This window comes from Rhamphochromis sp. 'chilingali' (assembly GCF_963969265.1).
Source record: "Rhamphochromis sp. 'chilingali' genome assembly, chromosome: 14".
NCBI lineage: Eukaryota > Metazoa > Chordata > Actinopteri > Cichliformes > Cichlidae > Rhamphochromis > Rhamphochromis sp. 'chilingali'.
The window spans coordinates 17149735-17174221 of NC_137941.1; the positions used below are offsets into that span (position 1 = coordinate 17149735).

At 40.6% G+C, this 24487-nt stretch overlaps 1 protein-coding gene across 3 annotated transcripts in view; it reads right to left on the reverse strand.

Moving 5' to 3' along the window:
- The window catches only part of LOC308409535 (obg-like ATPase 1), a 46637-nt gene that overhangs the window by 12059 nt on the left and 10091 nt on the right, over positions 1-24487 (reverse strand). For all 3 annotated transcript variants that reach the window (XM_080902353.1, XM_080902352.1, XM_080902354.1), the window contains 3 exons: positions 9259-9434; positions 5704-5784; positions 5240-5337 (listed from right to left, as the gene is read on the reverse strand). In XM_080902353.1, the coding sequence (XP_080758479.1) occupies positions 5240-5337; positions 5704-5784; positions 9259-9434 (355 nt within the window). The remainder of the gene's footprint in view (positions 1-5239; positions 5338-5703; positions 5785-9258; positions 9435-24487) is intronic.

Sequence of the window (24487 nt, forward strand, 5' to 3'; positions counted from 1 at the left end):
ATGCCAGGAGAACAATCCCCCCCGTGTGTGTCTTCAGAATAAGTGGATTATGAACTATTGGGGGCAGACTGACTCAGCATTTATCAGATTTGAGGCTGAGGAATGAGGGAGTAATCTATACCGGGGTTTGGAGACCAAACTGAAGAATATAGAAAGAAGATGAAAAACTTTTAGTCTCAATTTTACTACAAGGTATTCATCACGAAGCACATCAAAGACAATGGGGTCATGTGGTACACGACAACAGTGCCCTTTCATTACCTGGACAGGGGACAGTCAATAACTGGGCTAACAGAGTCGACAGGACTTTACATCTGTTTCAGTTTTACTGTACTTCCTCTCCTGTTGTTTTCACTCATTGAAAGCTAGCTGACAGCATCCATTAGGACCGACTGCGGATAGTAGGGTATGCATCCTACCATGGGAAAGTGTTTCTCGGGATCCCACACTGAACAAGGACAGAGTGGACAAATCAAACAGGAGTATGCAATCGTATATCTCCCACATGGCTTTGAAAAGTGAACTCTAACTCCCTAGATAGTAGTTCCTAAAAAAAACTTGGATGGAGCCAGTGGCTTTGCACTCAATAAAGTTTCACTTGTGTTTGTGTGAATTATGGTTTGGAGTAGCTGAAGTGGGTAGCAGTGATTTCTTTCATGGACTGGCTTTGTCTGTGGGTTTGACTTTTTTTTCAGTCTTTAAATGTTGGTGTGGTTCCTGAAACGAGTGTTTGTTTGTCAAAATTATAAGACAGCGAAAAAATAATGCATGATAAAGTTGTTACTGACATTCTTCAGGACCAAAAAGCAGAGGTAACAAAATCAACCCTTAAGCTGAGCAGACATAGTATACCCCCCTTCTCCACATCGAGTTGTCTGCTGTGAGACAGAGTGGCACAATGCTGCAGCTCCTCTCGGGGCTTCCTTTACTTCAATTGTGAAAGCTCCTCCTACAGGCAGACCGGAGTATCAGACTCTGGGGAAATAACAACCTCTGTGGCTGGATTTCCTCAACCTACTCGGAGATATTACCTCATGTTTACACCGCATTTGCCTCAAAGGTTACGCCGGGGACAAATCTACATTCTTCTCATTGTCAACAAATCCAGTGCTGAGATTTAAACTGGTGCACCGACTCTTTCTCTCAGTATTTTCTCATCCTCCTGCTCTGTCAGCCCAAAACCAATTTGCTCCTACTCAAAAAAAGATACACCTTGAAACAAATACATATCCATATGTAAGCTTTAATATAATTTTCCACCACAGAAAGGCGCTGTACTTTTTAGTCAAATAACTATAATTTGGTGTATTTTGGGGTTCATTTTTAGTCTATTTAAAATATATACATGGGGTATTTTTTATTTTCTGAAAACAGAATTTTATATAAGGACAGCTTCCACAATTTTGCACTGTTTCTATTTATTGTATCTCAACATTGTGGGCCATGTATATTTTTTTACTGCTCTTGGAAAATAAAAAACATTAATAGGATTGGTCTTCTTGGTTTTGGTCTTATTATTACTTTGGAATTAGTGAAATAAGAGATACTGGAAATATTGCTTTTTTTTTTTTTTTTTTTTTGCCTGTCCCATTTGGCTCTTTTGCCATCAGAATTGTTGTCTAAAGGCAAAGAAAGATGCCCAACGGATTTACTTTACCAAATTGACCATCCCAGCCTTGCCATAATGGTCCATTTGATTCACCTTCTATTGTTTATTTTATTTTCACTTACTGAACATGGGACAGACTTGACTGGGGGAAAGAAGGGGAGAAAGAAAGAGGGAAAGAGAAACAGCTGAGAAGAGGGACGGGGGAGAAGGGCAAAAACCAAAAACCAACAGAATGAGCAGAAAAAGAAAAAAAAGAAGAAAAAAAGAAAAAAAATGCATATATCAATCATATATTGCTTTCTTATCTTTGAACACACCAGCGTTAAACAAGGCCTTGTGCTGAAATCAGACTGGTCAGGTCTTCTGAAGCATCACCGTTGTCTGAAATGGCTAACGAGGGGAATCAGGATTGCAGAAGATTTTCTGAATTACATCACGACAAGAAAACATTAGCAAGTAGATTATAGATATGGATGCATTTGTGGTAGGAAAACACAATTAGGTAGAGACCAACAGAAAGAGCAGCTGTGGCATGTTAAAGTTGGCGCTTCCCGGCATAAAGAATAATGAGAGAGGTACCAAACGTAACACGCACTGGAGGCAAACAATGCTTAAGAGAGATAAAGTACGAATACGTTTGGAAGAGTACAACAACAAAAAAGTATTTGGAGATTAAAGAGAAAAGTACACATCCTCAGACCTATGCCCACTTGTATACAGGCAGACAAACAGACCCTGACTAACATACATGCTCACACATGCAAACACACGCACGCAGACACACGCACACACACGCACAGAGTTAATAAAAGCTGCAAGCAGTGGTACCCTGCAGTTCTTACACTCACCAGGAGAGCCCACACGGCAGAGGCACTCACAGACAGGTCACGCTTGCCGGTTTCCTTAAAGGTCAACTCATCTACTTAAGAGGCACCAATTTACTTTAATGCACATTGTCCAAAAGAAGGAGAAGAAAAAGGCAGAAAAAGAAATGACAAGGGAGGAAAAAACATCACAGTATAGCTGAAGTGTCCTCTAATTGTGTCTTCTGTCATTACAAAATATGAATACTCTTCGAAGATTAAGAAGAAGATTAAATAAATATCTGATATCAAATCTATTAAAAGAAAGAAAGAGTCCTACACAACGTCTTAGATGACGAGTAAAGATGCCAGCATTGGGCAGACTGCAGCCACCACATTATCAACAGTGCTCTCACAGACACACACACGCACACACACACACTGCGCTCTGTTGAATAGTCTTCCAGGCAGCTCACTGACGCCGGGGAAAGAGGAGAAAGCCTCTTGATAGACTCTTGTAGATGCCATTCCCTATCACGCAATGCCTCTCAGTCATAAACACATGACAAATGCAGCCTTAATCATTTTTTACGAGCGGGGATGTGCAGGGGGCAGTGCATGGCTAGAGGGGAGAGGGGAGCGGTGAGCAGCAGGCGGCCCCCTCTGCACAGAGGAGAGGGCTGTGTGGTAAAGTCTCCTCTGGAACATCACTCGGCCAGCGCGCCTTTGATCTCCACACCGCAATTACACCAGCATCCAAATGAGCATGGAGTCGCCTCTGAAACAGACTTCAAACATGCACATGTACGCATTCTCATACACATACACTGTATAGGATTGGAGCCATGTGCTCCTCTCAACAGTAAATGATGTACTGTCTCCAGCAGAGAACCTGGGGATGAAAGGAGGCCTTGCTCCTTGTCTGATCCCTCCATTAATGATGGCTTTCTAAAGCTAATACTCTGTATTCTTGTCTAAACAAGGCCAGCTTGGTATGTGGTTCCCATACTCCAAACAGGATGATCCCGGTTAACAACAGAATGTTTTTGGAGACTTACAATACTAAATAAAACTATTGCAAACGATGATGCAATTGCCATAACTATTTCGAGAAAATGCTATTAAATGGCTATAATAATAATAAAAAAAACTAAATTATAATGCATACATTAAAAATATCAGGATCGTGTAACTGAGATTAAATAGCATGAACATCAATCTTGCTTGGCAGCATCTCAGCAAAACACCTTAAATATAAAAGAGCTTAAAAAAATAAAAAGAAGCAGGGAAGTGAACCTGTGAAAAGGCCTGAATGGGTGTCCTGAGAGACACAGATAAAATTGGCTTATTTGCCTCATTCTACGATTCGCCTTCTTTCCCTGAACACATTAAACCTGGGATTGCAATTTGTCTTGCTGTTTGCTTTGAATAGTCCTTAACCGTATCATCATCTCAACTGTGCTGGTGGAAAAACACGGGAGCATGGCGACAGCCAAATGGCAGTCTGGCGTCTCTGCAGCAGACTAGCTGCCATTAGGGCTGAGAGCAGCATTTATTGTACAATTAGGGACAGCTAGATCTACCTGTAATCATCTCCATACAGGTGTGAGCTCCTCTCTGGACAAGGGAAGTGACTCATCACTTGTCAAACATCAACACTTTGATGTCGGCATTGTTCATCGCGGAGCCCTCGGGACATCTGAGCACTACTGTTTAAAACACTCCGCGATTTATTGCATTTCACACAGTTAGAAACATGCACGCACACACACAACATGAGAAAAAAAAGGGGGGAGGGGGGAACCTCTATTCCTACTGATGACGGATGTTCCACTTGCCATGAATCATTTGATTTATGAGTTCTCTTCCTCCTCCCTCCGTCTGACAGTCATACTTTCGTGTCAGGAACATTTTAACAAACAGTCATAGGTAAACAACTTCACTTGTAATACAATGCTGCCAAGTAAAGCGCCAAAAACAAATTTTCTAAGAAGTGACACCACCAGCCTGGAGGGCAATTGGAAAAGTGTGATAACAATCCACAAGTTGGTATTATTGACAAAATGGCTGCAGTGTGGAAAAAGTAGCCCTTTCAGACATAATGGATGTCAAACACCAGCCTTCTGGATCAGCTCTCACTGAGGCCACATGACAACATTACTACAAAAAAGTGCTTGTAAGGATCACAGAGCTGGAAGTTTATATCAGTGCCTTCAAGGTCATCTTTAGCCCTTTGACATCGTGACCAGTGTTGTACCTGAAAGCATGAGTCATGCAATTCCCCGTACATGCGCATTATTATGGAAAACAGTCAGTTAAACACATCTAGGAAGCCTCGGCTGTCGTTCTGAACTGTGGGAATTTCATGGCTGTGAAGAGATGCTTGTAAAGCAAGAGCAACAACATGTGAAGACAAAACCAAATATTTGCAAAAACAATTTCAGATAATCTTTAAGGAGTCTTGCCCCTATGATTTACTGGCCCAGATGATTTTAATCATCGCTCTCTTTGATATCATATGGAAATGAGAAATTTTGCTGGAAATGGAGACCATATGCTCGTATGGGCTTAATGAAGTGCAGAGTCTGGGGCTGGGTGTTGTGTTAGAGCTTACTTAGTGCCACCTCCAGGCAGATTCTCTCACAGAGATATGACTGTTGTTGTCAGCAGGAGACCACAGTAAGTCTCACACAACGGCAAATGCGCACACGTTTAGATTAAACTAAGTAAAAATGAACGCTATTCCTTACGTAAGTAGAAGGAAAGCTCTTTAGCGATGATTAGTGAGAGCGATGAATCTGCTCCCGCCCTTCTTCGAAGTACTCACCATTTGTTCTTTCTTCTTATGTAGTCTTTCTCAGAGAGATTAACGAGGTAGATCATTGGTTTGGATGTCAAAAACAAGTATTTGTTCAGCACTTCGATCTGTAGAAAAAGACAGACAAGGCAAGTACTGAGAATCCACAACTTTCCAAAGTAGCCTTTGAGGACAACACAGAGACAAGCGAAGCCAAATCAAATTAGAGTCTGGTGTATAGGCTCTGTGGGGCGCAACTAGGAAGCCTCTAAATCAAGATCAGCATGGCCAGATGTCATTAGCTTGTACAAAAGCAATGTCAAAATATAACTGTGCATAATATTAACTTGCGATTTGCACAAAAAACATGTTGCTTGAAAAACAAAACACAAAAAACAAAAGAAGAGGAAACAGCAGTTGTACTTTTAGGTCAGATGAAAAGATTAGCATGATAAATCGCGCCAATAAATGTGACAGCAACATCAAAGGCTTACCTCCTTGTCGTTCCAGTCGTGATAGTAGCGGATGTGTTTCTTTTCATCCACTACCCAGCTCTTGATTTTGCACATAATGTCCTGTATGGGGTTAAAATAGAATGAACAAGGAGCCATTAAAGGAGATGAAAAAGAATATAAACCCAGCAGGGTATGGGCTAATTATTTCCTAAATGCATGGCATCCTGATGCCAAAATGAACAATGGCCTTTGCTCGCATTCAAGCAGGAGTGGCCTATCTTTGACAGGGATGGCATGCACAAGACCCCCTTCCCTCCTTTAAATTATGACAAAATGCCTTCTGGGGTGTCTCTCTCAGAGTCTCAGCTTTATACATCAATATTCCATCGGGACTGTTTAATGAAAAGGATAGAGAGAGGAGACGAAATTGGAAAGAGCGGGGAACTAATTGGAAGTTGGTTAGTAAGGTGTAAATTATTGGTCCCTCCTCAGGCACTTTGCAGAATGTAGTCCTACTGAATAAGGACTAGTGAGGTACAGAGCTAATTATTCAGTGTTTCTTCTGGAGAAAATATTGAGCATTTCCAGCTATGTATGCCACATTCATTACTGAGGTACTTGTGGGTTGAGACCACAGGCAAGACTGGGTCTTGACAGGATCTGGAAGCGGAAAAGGGTGGGAAAATGGGAGGGAGGTAGTTATAAAATTTGTAATAAAGAAATTGAGCCTATTATTGTTGATCCAGCCCCACAGAAATTAGCGGAACACATTCTTTTTGTTCCTGTCAACTTGACCTCCCCCTTCATATAAAAACTCCCCCACCCCCTGCAACACTCCCCCTACCTCCTTTTCCCTCCCCAAACCCTTGCAGCACTTCACAATCATACTCCCTTTTGAAAGAACTGAGGAAAAAATCCTGCCAGAGCCTCAATTACACAATGGCAGAAAAAGCTCCACACACTGACCCCCAGCCAGCTGCATTCACTCTCTGCACATCTCTCTCCACAGGAATTCTAAAGGCCTTTTAGTCAGGCAGCCAGAGTGCAGCCAGCGGGAGAGAGCGCAGGAAGAGCTGCATACACTCCGCCCGCGCCGGCCCAAGTCTTCACAGAGAGATTAATCATCTGTGAAATGGAAACAGCAAACGGCCAGTGACACAGGCTGAACCCGCTCCAGGTTTCCCTCATCAGCTCGCAGCCGCCGTGCAGAGCTCCTCTAACAGGCAGGTGTTAATAAAAGGCATATAGGTCCCACAGGGGTCAAACACATACGCTTGCCACCATGAAGCGCCGCTGGTGGGCCGGTTTCTTATTATTGTTTTGCAGGGAGAGGGGATTTGAGGATTCACTTGGACAAAAGCAATGAAACATTGTTCTTGTAAACACAGCACCAGAAAACATGTTTACATTTTTTAACAATGCATAAATTTGAGCCTTGTAGTGGTGCGTGCACATAAATTTAGCACAACAAAATATTAGAACTTTTAGGAATTTGAACCTTACAGTAATTTCCATATATGTCTTTAGTTTTCCTAAATAGTATAACATCATCTGTGTAGCAGTGTTTTTTTTAACAGTTTCGATAAAACTGCATACTTCGTCACAACTCAAATCCTTTAATCTGATAATGTCAGTCTTGTCTTTAAGGATTTTGTCTTGTGCCGACATCCGGTTTCAGCAGGAAGTTAGGCTGATTTGTGTCACAAACTACAATTATTCAGTGTTGTCCTTTTGGTGTTATCTTATACTGCATAATTATATGCTGCTTTGCACAGTAGTTTTCTTTCAGAGTAATACACTATGCTGGCACTGTGTTTCTATGTAACAGGGCAAAGGTCTGCATTTTTCTGCAAGACAACACTTTGCCCTTTCAATCCAACACTTGATGAGTGCAAACAGAAGCAAATTCACATGAACTCAATGCTGACCTTCTTCTTTTTTTCAAATTAAGAATATTTTCAGTTTTCTAACACAGCAACTTGTGGGCTTTGAGATGCTTGATTTTATTTAAAATACACTGCTGCTTTTCGTGCAAAAAACCCTCCCCTGATTTTTGAATTTTTAGGCCATGTTTTAACAAGAAACAGGGTGCATCATCCTGAATTATGTCATATTTACCACTGTGATAATCACCACAGACTTAAATAGTACAATAAGACACTCTCACATTTCAATCCCATTAAACGAATTCTTTAAATCTGTTAGGAACAGGATAAAATATGCTTTTATTCATGAATTTTCACACCACCTTTAGAGTATATAGACAAATGAGTGCGACAAAGGAAATTAAATCCCATTTCAAAGGTCTTTCAAGCAATCACCTTTTAAAAGGCTGCACACAATATCCTTTTTATTTCACATTATTTCGTGGCACTGCAAAAGAAAGAACGAGCACCATTGTTTCTACTAAACTGTACATTTTTAGACATAGTCTCGATGTTCTGCATATAGATGTTGAATTAGACGTGCGTACGTGTGCCTACACACAGCTGAGCATGTCGCACGCTAGGCTCAGCCTGTGAGACAATCACACAATCCCTCCCATCTAAAAGCTTAGTGCAGCCTTTGATAAGCACCATTCTTTGCCATCTAAAGAGGTCTTCTATAGATTCTCACTTGCCGACGCGTGCACAACCTTTGACAAGTAATGTAGATCATTTTTATTCATTGCCTAAAATTGTTAGCAATTATGTGCGTAAGCGGCCACCTGCCTAGCCTGAATGGCTCCTGTCTGCGGGGCTACAGGGGTGTGGGGAAGTGCTGCTGGCTGTAAGGGGGTGGGTGGGTGGGGGGGTTTCGTCTGAGGGAAACCAACCAGTCACGGGGGCCTCTGCAGCAGGTGAAATAGCCCCTCTCGTTAGTGTAATGAGTGGTCAGAGCCTTGGTGTGTTGGGGCCTGAAATTGGGCATGCTGCTCCAAGTGAAAGGCCAGATCCCCCTTGCTTGCTGGCCCATCCTAACCTGCTCCAATGATGGAAGGGCATCATGTGACATTTGCAACCAAATCATTGCTAAAGTTAGCTGCTCAGCCTCATTACCGGAACAATATAACCACCTGAGTGTGTGCGAGCATCCATATATATTTTGATCTAGCATCCAAGATGTGGATTCTTTTCTCATCTTGCCTTGCATTTTGCCCTGCACCACCGAGAACTGAGAATCTTCTGTCAAAGCATATTCTAAACATTTACTGTATTGATAGCAAGGTATAGGCATATGTGTCACCCACTATATGGCCTCACACAATTTCCCGAGCTGCTGTAGGTGTATAAGCATGAGACAGAGCTGTGCCATGATTTGAGTATTACTTTAGATGAAAAGAGCTGTGTGGAAACACTTTCATTAGCCCAGTGCTGTGACCCAGGGTCAGTAGCTGAATAAGTAACTCTCTATTAATGATTTCTACAGCAGAAAACCCCTGACCCCTGATCACTTTCAATCTCAGAAAGGGAAAAATGGGCCAGGGGGAGGGGTGAGACCTATTGGAGGGAGATTAAAAAAACATACTTTTTTTTCCTTGGCCATGTGTGGGTGGGTTATTATTTGTGCCTTGCTGTGAGGGGGAGCAAAGGGCCTGCTGGGACATTGACTCACATATTCTGGTTTGAGTTTCTTGTCACTGCCTCTAATGGCTGTCTTCTCTAGCTTGTCAATAATAGGGCTGATCATCTCCTCATCCTTCAGCCTCAGCTCCTCGTGGATGATCTCCATGTCCCTCACTGGGTCCACTGTCCCCTCCACATGGATGATATCCTCATCATCAAAAGCACCTGCAGGGATAAGATACAAACACATAGGGAGAGCATCAGGATAAAGGTTTTTTTCTTCTTCTTAGAAATAACAACAGCACTGCTTTAGATGAACACGTATAATCCAAACAACAAATCGGGGTAACAGAATCAATGACATTGACTTTTTGGAAATCAAATGTGAAACAGTGATTAGATTCAGCCCAGGAAAAGCATTATTTTTTGCAGAGAATATGAAAAAAAGGCATCCACATAAAAAAGCACAATGTCAGTCATAGAAATGCAATATTCAGGAATATATTTAATCTTTATTTTCAGTGTGTCAGAACAGTTAGAAACCAGCTCACAGTGTCAAGCCAAGTTCCACTAAAATTGGCTTTAAGTGCAACTAAAACAGGCCTGTCTGTCATTCTGCATGAAGCGGAGAGCATCTGGCCTTGCATTTCCTACTTCTCCGTTTTAAAACTATTAGCCATTTAGTGAAAAAAAACATAAAAACCAACAAAAAATGCAGAAAACTAAGCATGATTTAGGAGAAAATGTCAGCGTTCTTATATGAAAGAGGACAGCCGTTTTCCAGTCATTTGCATCTTAGCTGTGGCTATGCTGGTGATTAGGTAATGAGACTGTGAAGCAGACCATTTAGCCACCAGCGGCTCTTAGGACTCCTTCTGATTCTTCAGCAGTGCTCAGGGTTTGGAAGGGGGGGTGGTGGCGGGTGGGGGTGGGGCTGGTGGGGTGGTGGTGGGTGGGTTGTACATCTGGCACATGAGAGTGACAAGCCTTTAACATTAACACTGGCAACTGTAGTGGACAATTCTCCCACATGTCTTGCAAATATTTTCTTCAATTTACAAAGTACAGTTTGTGCAGCATGAAAACTGACTCAGTTCCAAACAAAACTTCTGAAGTTAATATTTTACTTACCGGTAACTAAAAGTGTTGTGTTCTAAAGTAAGACATCAAATGGTCACAATTCTACAACCCCCCCCCAAAAAAAAAAAAATATCCATGTATATATAAAAGTATTACATATCATATTTCTATATGGCTCTTGCTAGATTATCATGAATGTTTAAAGTAGAATTTTACTCTTGCAGGCAAAAAACAGCACACTATAAAAAACAACAACAAAATAACTTGACAATTTGAAACAAGTAAGCAAATTTTTTTTTTTCAACTGGCGATTGTCAGGAAGTCACAAAGGCTCCATTCTCTAGGCCTGTGTGTGAGGCCTTAACAACCATTCACTGTTAATTACTGGAATTCTTTATAGCTGTCCTCTTACACACAAACAATGGAAACCATGTCAAATATCCACAGCATGCACAAACAACTTTCTTTTGTTTTCCTTTTCACTCCAAGCCATGCATATTTGCTTTATTCAACAATAAATCAATTATCAGTTATTACATAATATGAATATGTTCAGTATTTTTACAGCCAGTCCTACATGAAAAGTGCTTCAAAATTGTAGGCTACTTGAATAATTGTACCCAAACGGATAGAGCGTCTTTATGAGACATTTTTGTAAACATTGTATAGTTAGATTTGAAATATACAGTGGGGCAAAAAAGTATTTAGTCAGCCACCCATTGTGCAAGTTCCCCCACTTAAAATGATGACAGAGGTCAGTAATTTGCACCAGAGGTACACTTCAACTGTGAGAGACAGAATGAAAAAAAAAATCCATGAATTCACATGGTAGGATTTGTAAAGAATTTATTCGTAAATCAGGGTGGAAAATAAGTATTTGGTCACCTCAAACAAGGTAAATATCTCTGGCTCTCACAGACCTGTAACGTCTTCTGTAAGAAGCTTTTCTGTCCCCCACTCGTTACCTGTATGAATGGCACCTGTTTGAACTCATCATCTGTATAAAAGACACCTGTCCACAGCCTCAAACAGTCAGACTCCAGACTCCGCCATGGCCAAGACCAAAGAGCTTTCGAAGGACACCAGGAAAAGTATTGTAGACCTGCACCAGACTGGGAAGAGTGAATCTACAATAGGCAAGCAGCTTGGTGTGAAAAAATCAACTGTGGGAGCAATCATCAGAAAATGGAAGACATACAAGACCACTGATAATCTCCCTCGATCTGGGGCTCCACGCAAGATCTCATCCCGTGGGGTCAAAATGATCATGAGAACGGTGAGCAAAGATCCCAGAACCACACGGGGGGACCTGGTGAATGACCTGCAGAGAGCCGGGACCAAAGTAACAAAGGTCACCATCAGTAACACACTACAACGGCAGGGAATCAAATCCCGCAGTGCCAGACGTGTTCCGCTGCTGAAGCCAGTGCATGTCCAGGCCCGTCTGAAGTTTGCCAGAGAGCACATGGATGATACAGCAGAGGATTGGGAGAATGTCATGTGGTCAGATGAAACCAAAGTAGAACTTTTTGGTATAAACTCAACTCGTCGTGTTTGGAGGAAGAAGAATACTGAGTTGCATCCCAAGAACACCATACCTACTGTGAAGCATGGGGGTGGAAACATCATGCTATGGGGCTGTTTTTCTGCCAAGGGGACAGGACGACTGATCCGTGTTAAGGACAGAATGAATGGGGCCATGTATCGTGAGATTTTGAGCCAAAACCTCCTTCCATCAGTGAGAACTTTGAAGATGAAACGAGGCTGGGTCTTCCAACATGACAATGATCCAAAACACACCGCCCGGGCAACAAAGGAGTGGCTCCGTAAGAAGCATTTGAAAGTCCTGGAGTGGCCTAGCCAGTCTCCAGACCTCAACCCCATAGAAAATCTGTGGCAGGAGTTGAAAGTCCGTGTTGCTCGGCGACAGCCCCAAAACATCACTGCTCTCGAGAAGATCTGCATGGAGGAATGGGCCAAAATACCAGCTACTGTGTGTGCAAACCTGGTAAAGACCTATAGTAAACGTTTGACCTCTGTTATTGCCAACAAAGGTTATGTTACAAAGTCTTGAGTTGTATTTTTGTTATTGACCAAATACTTATTTTCCACCCTGATTTACGAATAAATTCTTTACAAATCCTACCATGTGGATTCATGGATTTTTTTTTTCACATTCTGTCTCTCACAGTTGAAGTGTACCTCTGGTGCAAATTACTGACCTCTGTCATCATTTTAGGTGGGGGAACTTGCACAATCGGTGGCTGACTAAATACTTTTTTGCCCCACTGTAGCTGCACACATTGTCATATATCAGTCAACAACAGCAACTCGTGAGGTTTCACTGAAGCATAATAGGAATCCCATATCATTCAACAAGGAAGTGGCTGTCAGGTGAGTGATGTTTGGAATGTGTATATTTACCAAACTTTATCAACAATCAATATTCATATTTTGACACCTGAATGTGTGGAGAACTGTCGACAGGAAGGGCCCTTTGAGATAAAATCTCAACAAGTTCTAACAGTCACATATATGGGAAATATGGATGATTCATAGCTATGATGAGCAACAGCATACCTGAGTTTCAGGTCTATCTGTACAATGAAACATCACCATATGTGACGCATGTAGATCACTTGAGAGGCTCCTAAAGAGAAGTTTGTTTAGTTTGAACTTTAAAATTAAAACAAATTGATGTCTTTGTTAAGTACACCAAGTAAACAGACGCATTATATCTTATTGCCACCTACGCATGGGTGTGTCCAGAGGAAGGGCACGGAGTGGCACCAACAGTCTAAATATTTTTTTTCTAATATTTAATAAACAATTAAGAGTTAAAACTCTTGCGCGGCCACTTTTTATGTTATAAGTCAGAATAGGTAATAGGGCCAAACGTCATCTTGAAAACCCCCTTTTTCATTAGTACCTACTTGGACCGACTCGCCACGGATCGACTCGGATATTAATGTAATTAATATGCGACATGAACGCTTTAACAGTGGTCGAGAATATATCTGGTGCTGCTCTTTTGTCAGACTCAGGGACCACGGTTTTATTATTTGTAGCCATTTCTCTTGTTGCCCAGTTTCAAAAATGTTGGTTTTGATTTTTGTGAATGAGACGCTCTCATGAGTCATCGAGTGACGCTACTGACTAGCCAATCGGTGGCACGCAGTCTGACCATGTCACATTTTAACACCTGCTTGGATCACTTGGGATCCCGGTCGAGCAGGTACCAGAAAGTATGTGATACCAGGTACTATTACCTAATGGAAAACCTGAAAACTCTGGCGAACTGTGCCGAGTGGATCCGAGTAGGTAATAATAGAAAAGTAGCTAAAATGGTGCTCAGTAGTTTGTTTTTTTTAAAGTAAATGTTCTACACTCATTTTATTTTTGATGAAATATTCTGATTTCCCATGGTTCCATCTGCCTTGTTCTTGCATTTTAAATTAAAAAAGAAAAACGTAGTAAAACATGATGAGGAAAATTAAGTTATATGCATATTAAGTATTTGTATTGGAAGGTTTTATGCTAGGTTGCATGCTCCAATGACCTTTTTGGAGAGCAAATGAAAGTTGGCAATTGAGCTTCTCTCCTGCCCCACAGTTTACATTGTTACAACTAGACGGCTACACTGTAAACATCATACCTGTAAAGCATTCAAACTAGCATTACAACTGTTACGATTGTTAGCTTAGAGCAACATTATGTCAGAGTACAGCCTCACAATGCTGCTTTATAAACTTGACAAATAAGAACCAGTTCCTCTGATACCAGCAATGAGCTTTTTCACATTTTATGCTGACTTTTACCAAAACCTCTGTACACGCAGAATATTATATCTTTCACTGTGTTAAGGAGCCATAAATCCTTGGTTTTCCATAAAAGCAAACTTTTGCAATCAAGCTCTACAAGAAAATGATAGACAACCAAAAAAAAAAGCAACATCTTATTAGCCATGCAAGTCAACAGAAGCTGTAGACTTTTGTGCAAGCTGTCATCCTATGCGTTGTCCTCATGGTGAAATGAACTTATTCAATTACTCTTTGCCTAATCAGGCTGTTTTGGTTCCTCTCCTCCTGCAGAGGTACTCCACAGTATAAACAGTTCACTTACGCCACACAGAAAGGGGCTAATCAGTGGAATTATTGTTTTGCTGCTCCAATTTACCATCTCCCTGTTCAGCACTGATTGAATGAAAATTTGCTATTGTGTCTGCATGAACTCAGAAAATATAATGCAATGTAATCATTTTGTTAGCTGCAAGAATATACATACATTATAAACAATCATGATGTACAGTTTTGCACTGTGTAGCAGAGGGAAACTGTTCCTTAATTTTGCACATATTAATTAGAGCATAGAAGTTTACAAAGATACATCCAGTCTTGGCTGGTGTAGGTTTTAATTAAAGCATTAAAATGCATGTATGTTCCTATATGCCTAAAGTAAGCCCATTTTTTAATGTCTTAAGTAATTAACAATGTTTAAACTATTGTTATATATGTTAATAAAAAAGTAAATTCAAACAAGCTTTCGAGGAAGGAGAGCAGCTGATCACTCACTATTTAGTCATCAACTGCCACTCTCTGCTGACTACCGCATATTCCAAAATAATTTGCTTTAATTAATCTCGCCTAATTTAACATTTGCATCTACTCTACTGCCTTCCCATTCAAGGCTTAGAGCCCGGCAACAAATGCACAAAGTGAAAGAAAGGAGGGAAATCTGATGGGGCAATCTCCACAATTAGCCTTTAAAAAAATGGGTCGGGGCAGGGCTCAGTGAAGACAGCCCTTATGAAACTGTGGCGCCACACAAAACCACATGCAAGACAGTAAAAACACACAAAAAAAGAAAGAAGAGGTTGGAAAGGCCAACTTTCAGGAGTCAGGTTTGTCTCGCAGTTCAGTTTTATTGCTTCTTTTTAAATGGTGTACATTATGAAAAGACCATTAACAGGTGCTCCTTTATTGACAGAACAAAAGGATTAGTCTCTAGAGGTTGTGCAGTGTTCAATGGCTTGATTAGGGATCAGGCTAAACTCTGTAAAATTACAGCAGCACTGCAGAAGATAGAACTCAAAGTGATATTTATAAATGAAAAGTATTTAAGAAGACAAAACCAAAAAAACCCCAAAATAACAGAAGAAACCTTTTTTTTTTTCTTCAAAACTTCACATCAACAAAATTCACAAATACCAAGTTTAACACAACAACAATACTTATCTGCCAGGTACACAGACGAGAAAGTCATCTGAGTCAAGTCAAGATCAATACTGATTGAGCTGCTTCCTCTGATGTTGCTACCTGGGAGGATATGTGGTCAACATAATTCAGTCAAATTACAGTATTCATTGACTTCTAACTTCCTGTGCATGTTTTCACATGCAAGATAGGTAAGAGCACATCTGAAGAACTTGCATTCCTCATGCTGCTCTTAAAATGTTCATGCAAACTCAGTGCCGCAATTCTCCTGGTATTTAGAGCAGTAAAAGCTATTTTATGAGTCTGTCAGGAAAAGCACATTATGGATGTCTTCCCGACATAAAAACACAGGCAATACACATACGGGTATTTATGTTCATTCAGGAGATATCTTCTTGACATTCTTTTTAAGATGCATGAAACTGACAGCCATATCTGTAGCACATGGCTTCAGTAACAGAGTTTGTGGAAGATTCTGCCTTGTTTCTCAGCCAATATCAATTACGGCAAATACACTGGCTGCTAAAAAGCAGTTTGATTTCTGAAAATAGTGGGTTGTAGCCCTTCAGAGATATACTCATGTTTTCTACATGATTCCAGCTAAAAATAGATCATAGTCCTCAATAGTATGAATATCTGTACCTCACAGAGTGCCTCCAGTTCCTATGTAATCTACTGACAGCTGAAAAATCTAATGGTAAACTGAGTTTTAAAAGTGCATCTTTCCACCAGGTTTCATATCACAGAGTGAAAAAGTATATATGTGTAGGGAAAAGTCGTTCAGACATGTCTGATCCGTGTGCAGCTGAAAACTGAATGTTGTGGGTAGTCTGTTCTCCCGAACTGACTACAGACAGAAACAACGGTATTAATTCACTTATCATTAGCTTAACCTCTGTCATTTCATTCATTTTGTTAAACCGCTGAGCGTGAGAGTGCCTTGATTGAAAGGAACTGTCATATGCAGACCACTGTTGTCCCACATCATTCAGAGAACAAACCTTTTTAGATCCCTAACTACTATAGTGCCGCTGATTGCACAGACACCAACAATTTCCTAACCAACCGCCACCTGAACAATGATGTGTTCAGCTTTCAGGCCCTCCAGCCTTTCAAAGGTGAATCATTTCACAGTTTGGAACGAGATCTCCATAGCAACTCCCTTTTGAAGGGTTTAGAATCACCATCCAATAATTCTATGATCATCGGGCCTTGCCATTCCCAGTGGTTCTTTTCACAGCGGACAGGCAAGGGGGGCATGGGGAGGAAGCAGGAAGATTCTACAGTCTATTTCAGGCAATTCATCTTGCAGGCCCATTAGAATTCAAAATATTGCGACCTTCAATCACCGAGCATGTTATCTGGAGCTGTGGCGATCTCCAGTCAAGATGGGTAGACATTTTTCTCTAATCATCCATGATGAGTGGAGGCTGACAAAAACTCTTCATTCTCGCTGAAGCAAAATGCTCATTTAAATGCTGTGACAGCACCTCGACACAGCCTGAAAACACACAAAAGGAGGACGATCCCACGGCAACTAAATGGTGGAGATTTTAAAGTTTGAGTATTGGTTAAAACAACAGCTTAGAAAAGCAAAGATTCGCATACATGTCAGGAATTTTTTTTTTTATCACCAGTTTAAATGAACAATTATTACTTTTTACCAGTGAATAGAAAGAAAGGCAGGTGGCAGGACCCAGCAAGGCGGCTGTACAAGGTGAATCATTGCAAAAGAATGGCGAGGAAAGTAGATCATTTTCTCCTTGTAAACTATTTAATCTGAATACAACACTGTGTAGACTTTGATTTTAATCCTATACGCAACTTGTTTTAATGTGCCAAAATTACATCTGATTTGCTTTTACTGTGTAGTTTTCAGCTTTAAATTGCTTTGTTTATCATCTACAATGCCTAACAGGGAATGTATACTTCTGTGTAACATTACTCCCAAACTCAAGCTGTTGTGCACTTCCCTAGAAATCTAAGGAGGCCCTTAAAGGTATAAATGCTGTTAAAGGCTTCTACCACTTGTACAGGCTGTATCATAGGCTCTACATAAATTTACTGTAGAAAAATAATTCAGGCGTGAAGGGGCCTCCACACTGGAATAAATTCTCAGCGATGTGGTGACCAGAGAACACAGAAAGTCGCTGACTTTTGGCAACTTATGGACAGGTCCCCGGTTAGACTTCTGTCAACTCTGAGGGAAACCAATAAAGTGACAGTGATAGTGAAGGATACCCTGGATCAACATTTGACAAGACTGTAAATACAAGGTTGCCTAGGCAACTGGAGGTTGAAATTTTCCTCAGCAACCAACTTTCAGCTACAAAACAATGGTTCCGTTGTAGACGTCCCCTAAGTTTTACAATGATTTGTCCTTAAAATGTTTTTTTTGTTAATTTGTTTTGTTTTGTTTGCCTGTTTTTTGTTTTTCATAATGTTATATAAAATTGATTTTATATAAAAGTGATTTATCAGACAACAGGACAGTTTGCTGCCAATTCCACTTGCACTGGAGCTTATGCTCACTTATGGTAATTTTCACAAGCATTCTCGAGCCTTTGCAATGATTTCCAATAAAGAATATTATCTAGTTTAATGCTTTTCAATATTGAGTGTTAGCACACTGAGATTCTCTTAGTCTGTTTATATTACACGCCATTGATGATTTGACATTTTCTAAGCTAGTGAGAACATGACTGGACTCATTACGCTCATTTTACTGTTTAGCATAGCTTATAGGAAAAAGGGGGAAAATCACTAAAAAAGACAAAAATATGTATTTTCTTTTAATGTTTATCTTTGTATCTTTTTATTACTTCCTCTGCATTTGCCTACGTTGGCCCACACACTGTTAACAGAGTTCCAAATGTTCATGATGCTACTGCTATAAATTTAAAAAAATTCCCACCAAAATGCCGTATGCTTATGTTTTTGTAATGTTTGCTAAAAGCTACATCCCCCTGCTGTTTAATTGTTAATCAGGACTCGATGTTTCATAATGAATTTATATGGTTATTTTTTTATTTTCCATGGGAAAGGCAAGTCTGGAAGTATTAATTCACAAATGCTTTCAATATTAAAGCTGACTCACATATTGTTGCTTTACTTGTTCTGATAAGGGGGGGAAAATACACCTTGACATGAAAGAAAATAAAAGATATTACTCTAAAAACAAAATAGTTTTACTGCATATGTTTACTATTAGCTAAATAAACTCAATTACATACCCTAGTTTGTGTACTTTTAGTTATTTTTTGGACAAGAGACCACATGTAACACATTAATCAGGACACTTGTTTATGTATTTGTGCTGTAATGTTGCACGATGTGTACATGTTTTCACTGTGTTTTTCATTATTTTATTAACAAAAGGCTGCTAACAAAATTAAAATTGCTTTTAGAAAAACAACCAAAGCTTTTGAAAGTTAATTTAGTTCAACAGAAGATTTTGCAACTGAGCGGCTGACAAAATCATACACGGTGAGCACGCTGGGCCAGGTGACGTCTATTGGACGTTAGTCAAGTTTAAGAATTTGTGAGCTGGTGAGTGATAGGGCTGAATTCTTGGAGAACAGCCATTACTGGCGTCTGTGGGGAGGCAAGTCAGCCATAAATCATCTCTGTCTGAATAGCTGATCCAGTTTGCTTGTAGTGCCTGTAGCTAAACAATCGGTTTGATTTTTTCACTGCGAGCATTAAGCAAAGTGTGGGATGACGTCTGAACGATGCAATAAACAAACACAAACGTCTCACTAACCTGCCATCGCCTGCCTTCATGAATTCATCAGATAAGGGTGACTCATGTGGAAGTCAGTGAAGGCAAAGAATGTCTTTAAATCATCAACTTTTTGTAGATCTTGTCACTTTTAAGGTATTTTGATTTGAATCCCAGAACTTCCACCACCCACAACTGAAATAGATAAAAGCTCTCCCAAAGTTTTTGATGAATTCCTGATTCTTTTAACTAACTTGCCCTTCATTTGTCTTTACCTTTTACCTTCACTTACAATAGGTTGGAATAATCCAACCTGCTCCTGCTTAAAATTCAAACTTACATTATCAGCTATATATGAATATACTTACACCTTACATTATAGCCCAATAAACGATGATTTGACCTGCACCTTCAAAGTCTAAAAAACAAAAGAAATTAAGGAATTTAGTCTTACATCATGAATATTACATTTTTAATAGACTTAACAAAATTATTACATTCATGCAAGCTAGTTTGGAGTCCACCCAGTGCCTTTGTAATATTGCACTCGGTGAGTTGCAGATTATACAACAGCAGTATAAATTATGTTTTCCAGGTGTCTAAGACTTCAAACTAAGTACATGACTTATCCTCAGAATTAAAGAAGTTCATTGGTTATTGGTCTCTAACTAAGCTCTGATTCGCAGTGCATTAACTGTGCATCTAGTTTGCAATGTGTACAGACTTTATCAACTTTTTTCTAGTAAAGGTTGCAGTAGATGCAAAGATCTGTACATGTCTCAAACAGCACCAACTGTGTAAATATAAAGCAGCATAGCATACAGACTGTTAGCAAGGAAAAGCCATTTCCTGGCTCTGCCAAACGGAACCAAAATCTACTTTACCTGCTCAACTAAATCCTACGAATGAAAACATGGTATCTTGTGTTTTTAATCCAATCAAAAACATGAAATTCAGGGATATTAGTGCTGGATTATTTCTTGGCCGGGGAGTCTTAACTTTGGTTCTAACTTTGAGCTTGAAAAACAACCAGAAGAGGATATATCAGAGCCAGGAAGCGCTGTTCCTTTAGCGTGATGGCCAAACTGCAATTTCTTCATTCATTACATGATGCACACTGGTCTGTAATGTCAGTTTTCCTCTTTAACATTTCTTACTGTTCAATTTCCTCCTTAGCAAATGTTAAGGAGGAAATTGAACAGTAAACGAGATTTTTCTAACCATCACAAACCTTAGAATTTCCTTTTTCCAGTAGCATCTGGAAAGTCAAGAAGTGTCATATGATATTTTTTATCCCATTTATATGTGCTGACTTATAAATGGCTGGCAGTCTTAACTGGAGAAGTGCAGTAATGTTCATGTTCATGTTTTAAGGTCAAAAACCCAAATGCCTGTGGAAGCTCATAGAAAAAAAAAGCTTTTCTTTATCATATGTTTTGTGAGCTATCCAGTTTTCTTCAATACTTTGAAGATTTTTTTCAAAACATTCATGTTTATTTTTTAATGAATACATTTTTACTTTTGTAACACCACAAAAAAAAACAGCTATGAATAGAACTGCTAAAATTGTTCTTCACAACTTCCCAATATACACGCTGATGTTATTGTATGTTTTGATTTGCCAACAACACTCTGCAGATGCTAACTAATTACTACTAGCATGGCATCAAACGATAACTTACAAATTAATAGACAACATCAGCTCCACAAAGGCCACAGCTATGTAACATCTACACTGCTATCATAACTAAGATCTCATTTGATTGATCGACTTTATTTTTCTAAATGTTTAAACTGAACCTTCAGGCAGTAGGAAAACCTCAACTTAACCAGGAATTCAGGTGCTGAAAGCATCGCTATCACAGTAAAAGAAAAGTTGCCAAAAATAACAGCTACTTTCCAGTCTGCTGCTCACAACCAAAGAAAGTCCCTGAAGATTAAATGCACCCGGTATCTTTAGGCTAGATTCTTCCCGAGTGCCGTGCAACCATAAATAAGTCTTCATTAGAAGTGAACTAGAGGTTTCCTGCAGTGATGTGGGGCACTGTGTGAGCATTCAAACATCTAATTGCTGGAAACCAAACATCTGGGAATAAGGCCAGGTGGGCTGGCAGAGTTATAGCGGGGAACAGAGGAGTAGATGAAGTAGAACATGTCTGTGTCTTGTCACAGACAGTAACGATCCAAACACTTTCCAGTCAGTGCAAAAGGGCTGGGAACAGTTAGACTGCAAAGTATTTTGTTGGGAGACCAGGAAACGGCGTGCATTCAGCAGAATCGGCTTTCAGGATGTCACCGTGTGCTCTAATAGATTTTGGAAGGCATTGTTGAAAGCAAATCCTCCGTTTAAACAGCCTTTTCAAAGGTATTAGGGGAAGAAAAATATTCATAATGTGCGGACCCAAAATCAAAGGAAAATACGTTTTTACTACAGCCTGGAAAAAGTTACAGTTATAGCCCTTAACAGACAAGGAAATACGGCAAAATAAGACCAGACAGAAAATTGTTCTGATATTTAAAGTTTCATTAGGTTCAGGCCGATCATTAAACTGCACTGACCTTTTTTCTTGATTAATCTCTCTCTATAGTGTCTATATAAACTCTTGTGCTAATTCCAAAAAACCCCAAAACATACCACTCCAGGCACAAAAAAGTGCGATTCCCCACAACCATATAATCAAGCTATATAAAAGCAGTGGCTTCAGCATTGCAGTCTGCTTAACACCAGATAGATATAATTACAAAACAAAAGCGGGTATGTTTAATGGTTAACTTGTGAAACAAACCACATTGTTTCCAGGGACTTCACAAAGGTGGGAAACAATGGTATGCCAGAACAGATAGTTGAAGACACACACACACAGACACACACAGAGAAGCTTTCGATTTCTATTTCCGATTGTCAGGAATGTTTGTCTTCTTTGTGCGACTAGAAACAAAAGAGTTGGTTTTGCGTGTGGATCTAGTTTTTACATTTGGCCCAACTTTGGGTCGTTTTAACCACATATAACCCATGAAAGTATTACTAATATACAGCTCACAAAAATGACAACAATCTGGTCATGCTGTTTAAAATAAGATGCAAAATATATGTTTTTATTGTTGTTGTTTTTAAAGTGATATATCTTTGTGTAGGTTCACACTCATCCAGGTCATATATATATAAAAAAAAAACACCCAGCACGCCCCTGCGGGCGGTTTATCCTTCAAGCTCGGGTCCTCTACCAGAGGCCTGGGAGCTTGAGGGTCCTGCGCAGTATCTTAGCTGTTCCCAGGACTGCGCTCTTCTGGACAGAGATCTCCGATGTTGTTCCTGGGATCTGCTGGAGCCACTCGCCTAGCTTGGGAGTCACCGCACCTAGTGCTCCGATTACCACGGGGACCACCGTTACCTTCACCCTCCACATCCTCTCGAGCTCTTCTCTGAGCCCTTGGTATTTCTCCAGCTTCTCGTGTTCCTTCTTCCTGATATTGCTGTCATTCGGAACCGCTACATCGATCACTACGGCCATCTTCTTCTGTTTGTCTACCACCACTATGTCCGGTTGGTTAGCCACCACCATTTTGTCCGTCTGTATCTGGAAGTCCCACAGGATCTTAGCTCGGTCATTCTCCACCACCCTTGGGGGCATCTCCCATTTTGACCTTGGGACTTCCAGGTTATACTCGGCACAGATGTTCCTGTACACTATGCCGGCCACTTGGTTATGGCGTTCCATGTATGCCTTGCCTGCTAGCATCTTGCACCCTGCTGTTATGTGCTGGATTGTCTCTGGGGCATCTTTACACAGCCTGCACCTGGGGTCTTGCCTGGTGTGATAGACCCCAGCCTCTATGGATCTTGTGCTCAGAGCTTGTTCTTGTGCTGCCATGATTAGTGCCTCCGAATTAGTGCCACCGAAGGCATCGGTGGGCAAGAGATATATATATATATATATATATATATATATATATATATATATATATATATATATATATATATATATATATATATATATATATATATATATAACACCCAGCACGCCCCTGCGGGCGGTTTATCCTTCAAGCTCGGGTCCTCTACCAGAGGCCTGGGAGCTTGAGGGTCCTGCGCAGTATCTTAGCTGTTCCCAGGACTGCGCTCTTCTGGACAGAGATCTCCGATGTTGTTCCTGGGATCTGCTGGAGCCACTCGCCTAGCTTGGGAGTCACCGCACCTAGTGCTCCGATTACCACGGGGACCACCGTTACCTTCACCCTCCACATCCTCTTGAGCTCTTCTCTGAGCCCTTGGTATTTCTCCAGCTTCTCGTGTTCCTTCTTCCTGATATTGCTGTCATTCGGAACCGCTACATCGATCACTACGGCCGTCTTCTTCTGTTTGTCTACCACCACTATGTCCGGTTGGTTAGCCACCACCATTTTGTCCGTCTGTATCTGGAAGTCCCACAGGATCTTAGCTCGGTCATTCTCCACCACCCTTGGGGGCATCTCCCATTTTGACCTCGGGACTTCTAGGTTATACTCGGCACAGATGTTCCTGTACACTATGCCGGCCACTTGGTTATGGCGTTCCATGTATGCCTTGCCTGCTAGCATCTTGCACCCTGCTGTTATGTGCTGGATTGCATAGACCCCCTATGCTAAGCAAGCCTACCGCAGACATGAGCGAGACAGATAAATATGAAGGCATGCCGGCTCGGACGTCGCCCGGATCAACAAGGTCCGCGTCAGGTGTTGAGGAACCAGGGCACCCTGACGAAAAGTGGGCTACTGGAACAAGAAGGCATCGGTGGGCAAGGGACGAAAACAGGGCGTTGTTGGAATGCTACTACGCAAGTAACCCCGGCGGAAGGGGCTACATGAATAGGATGAGGGACCTATGGATATATATATATATATATATATATATATATATATATATATATATATATATATACATACATATACATATATATTAAGGTCCTGGAAACAGATTTTAGTCCATGTTGTCATGACAGCATCACACAGTTTTGCAGATTTGTTGGTTGCACATACGTAATGAGAGGCTCCTGTTCTATCACATCCCAAAGGTAAATGGACTCATTCCTATATAGCGCTTTTCTACTCTCCCTGACCTCAAAGTGCTTAAAAGGGTCTTTATTGGATTGAGATCTGGTGTCTGTGGAGGTCATCTGACTGCAGTGAATTTCTTTTCATGTTCAAGAAACCAGTTTGAAATGATCTGAGCTTTGTGACATGGCACGCTATCCTGCTGGAGGCAGCGATCAGTGAATGGGTACTCT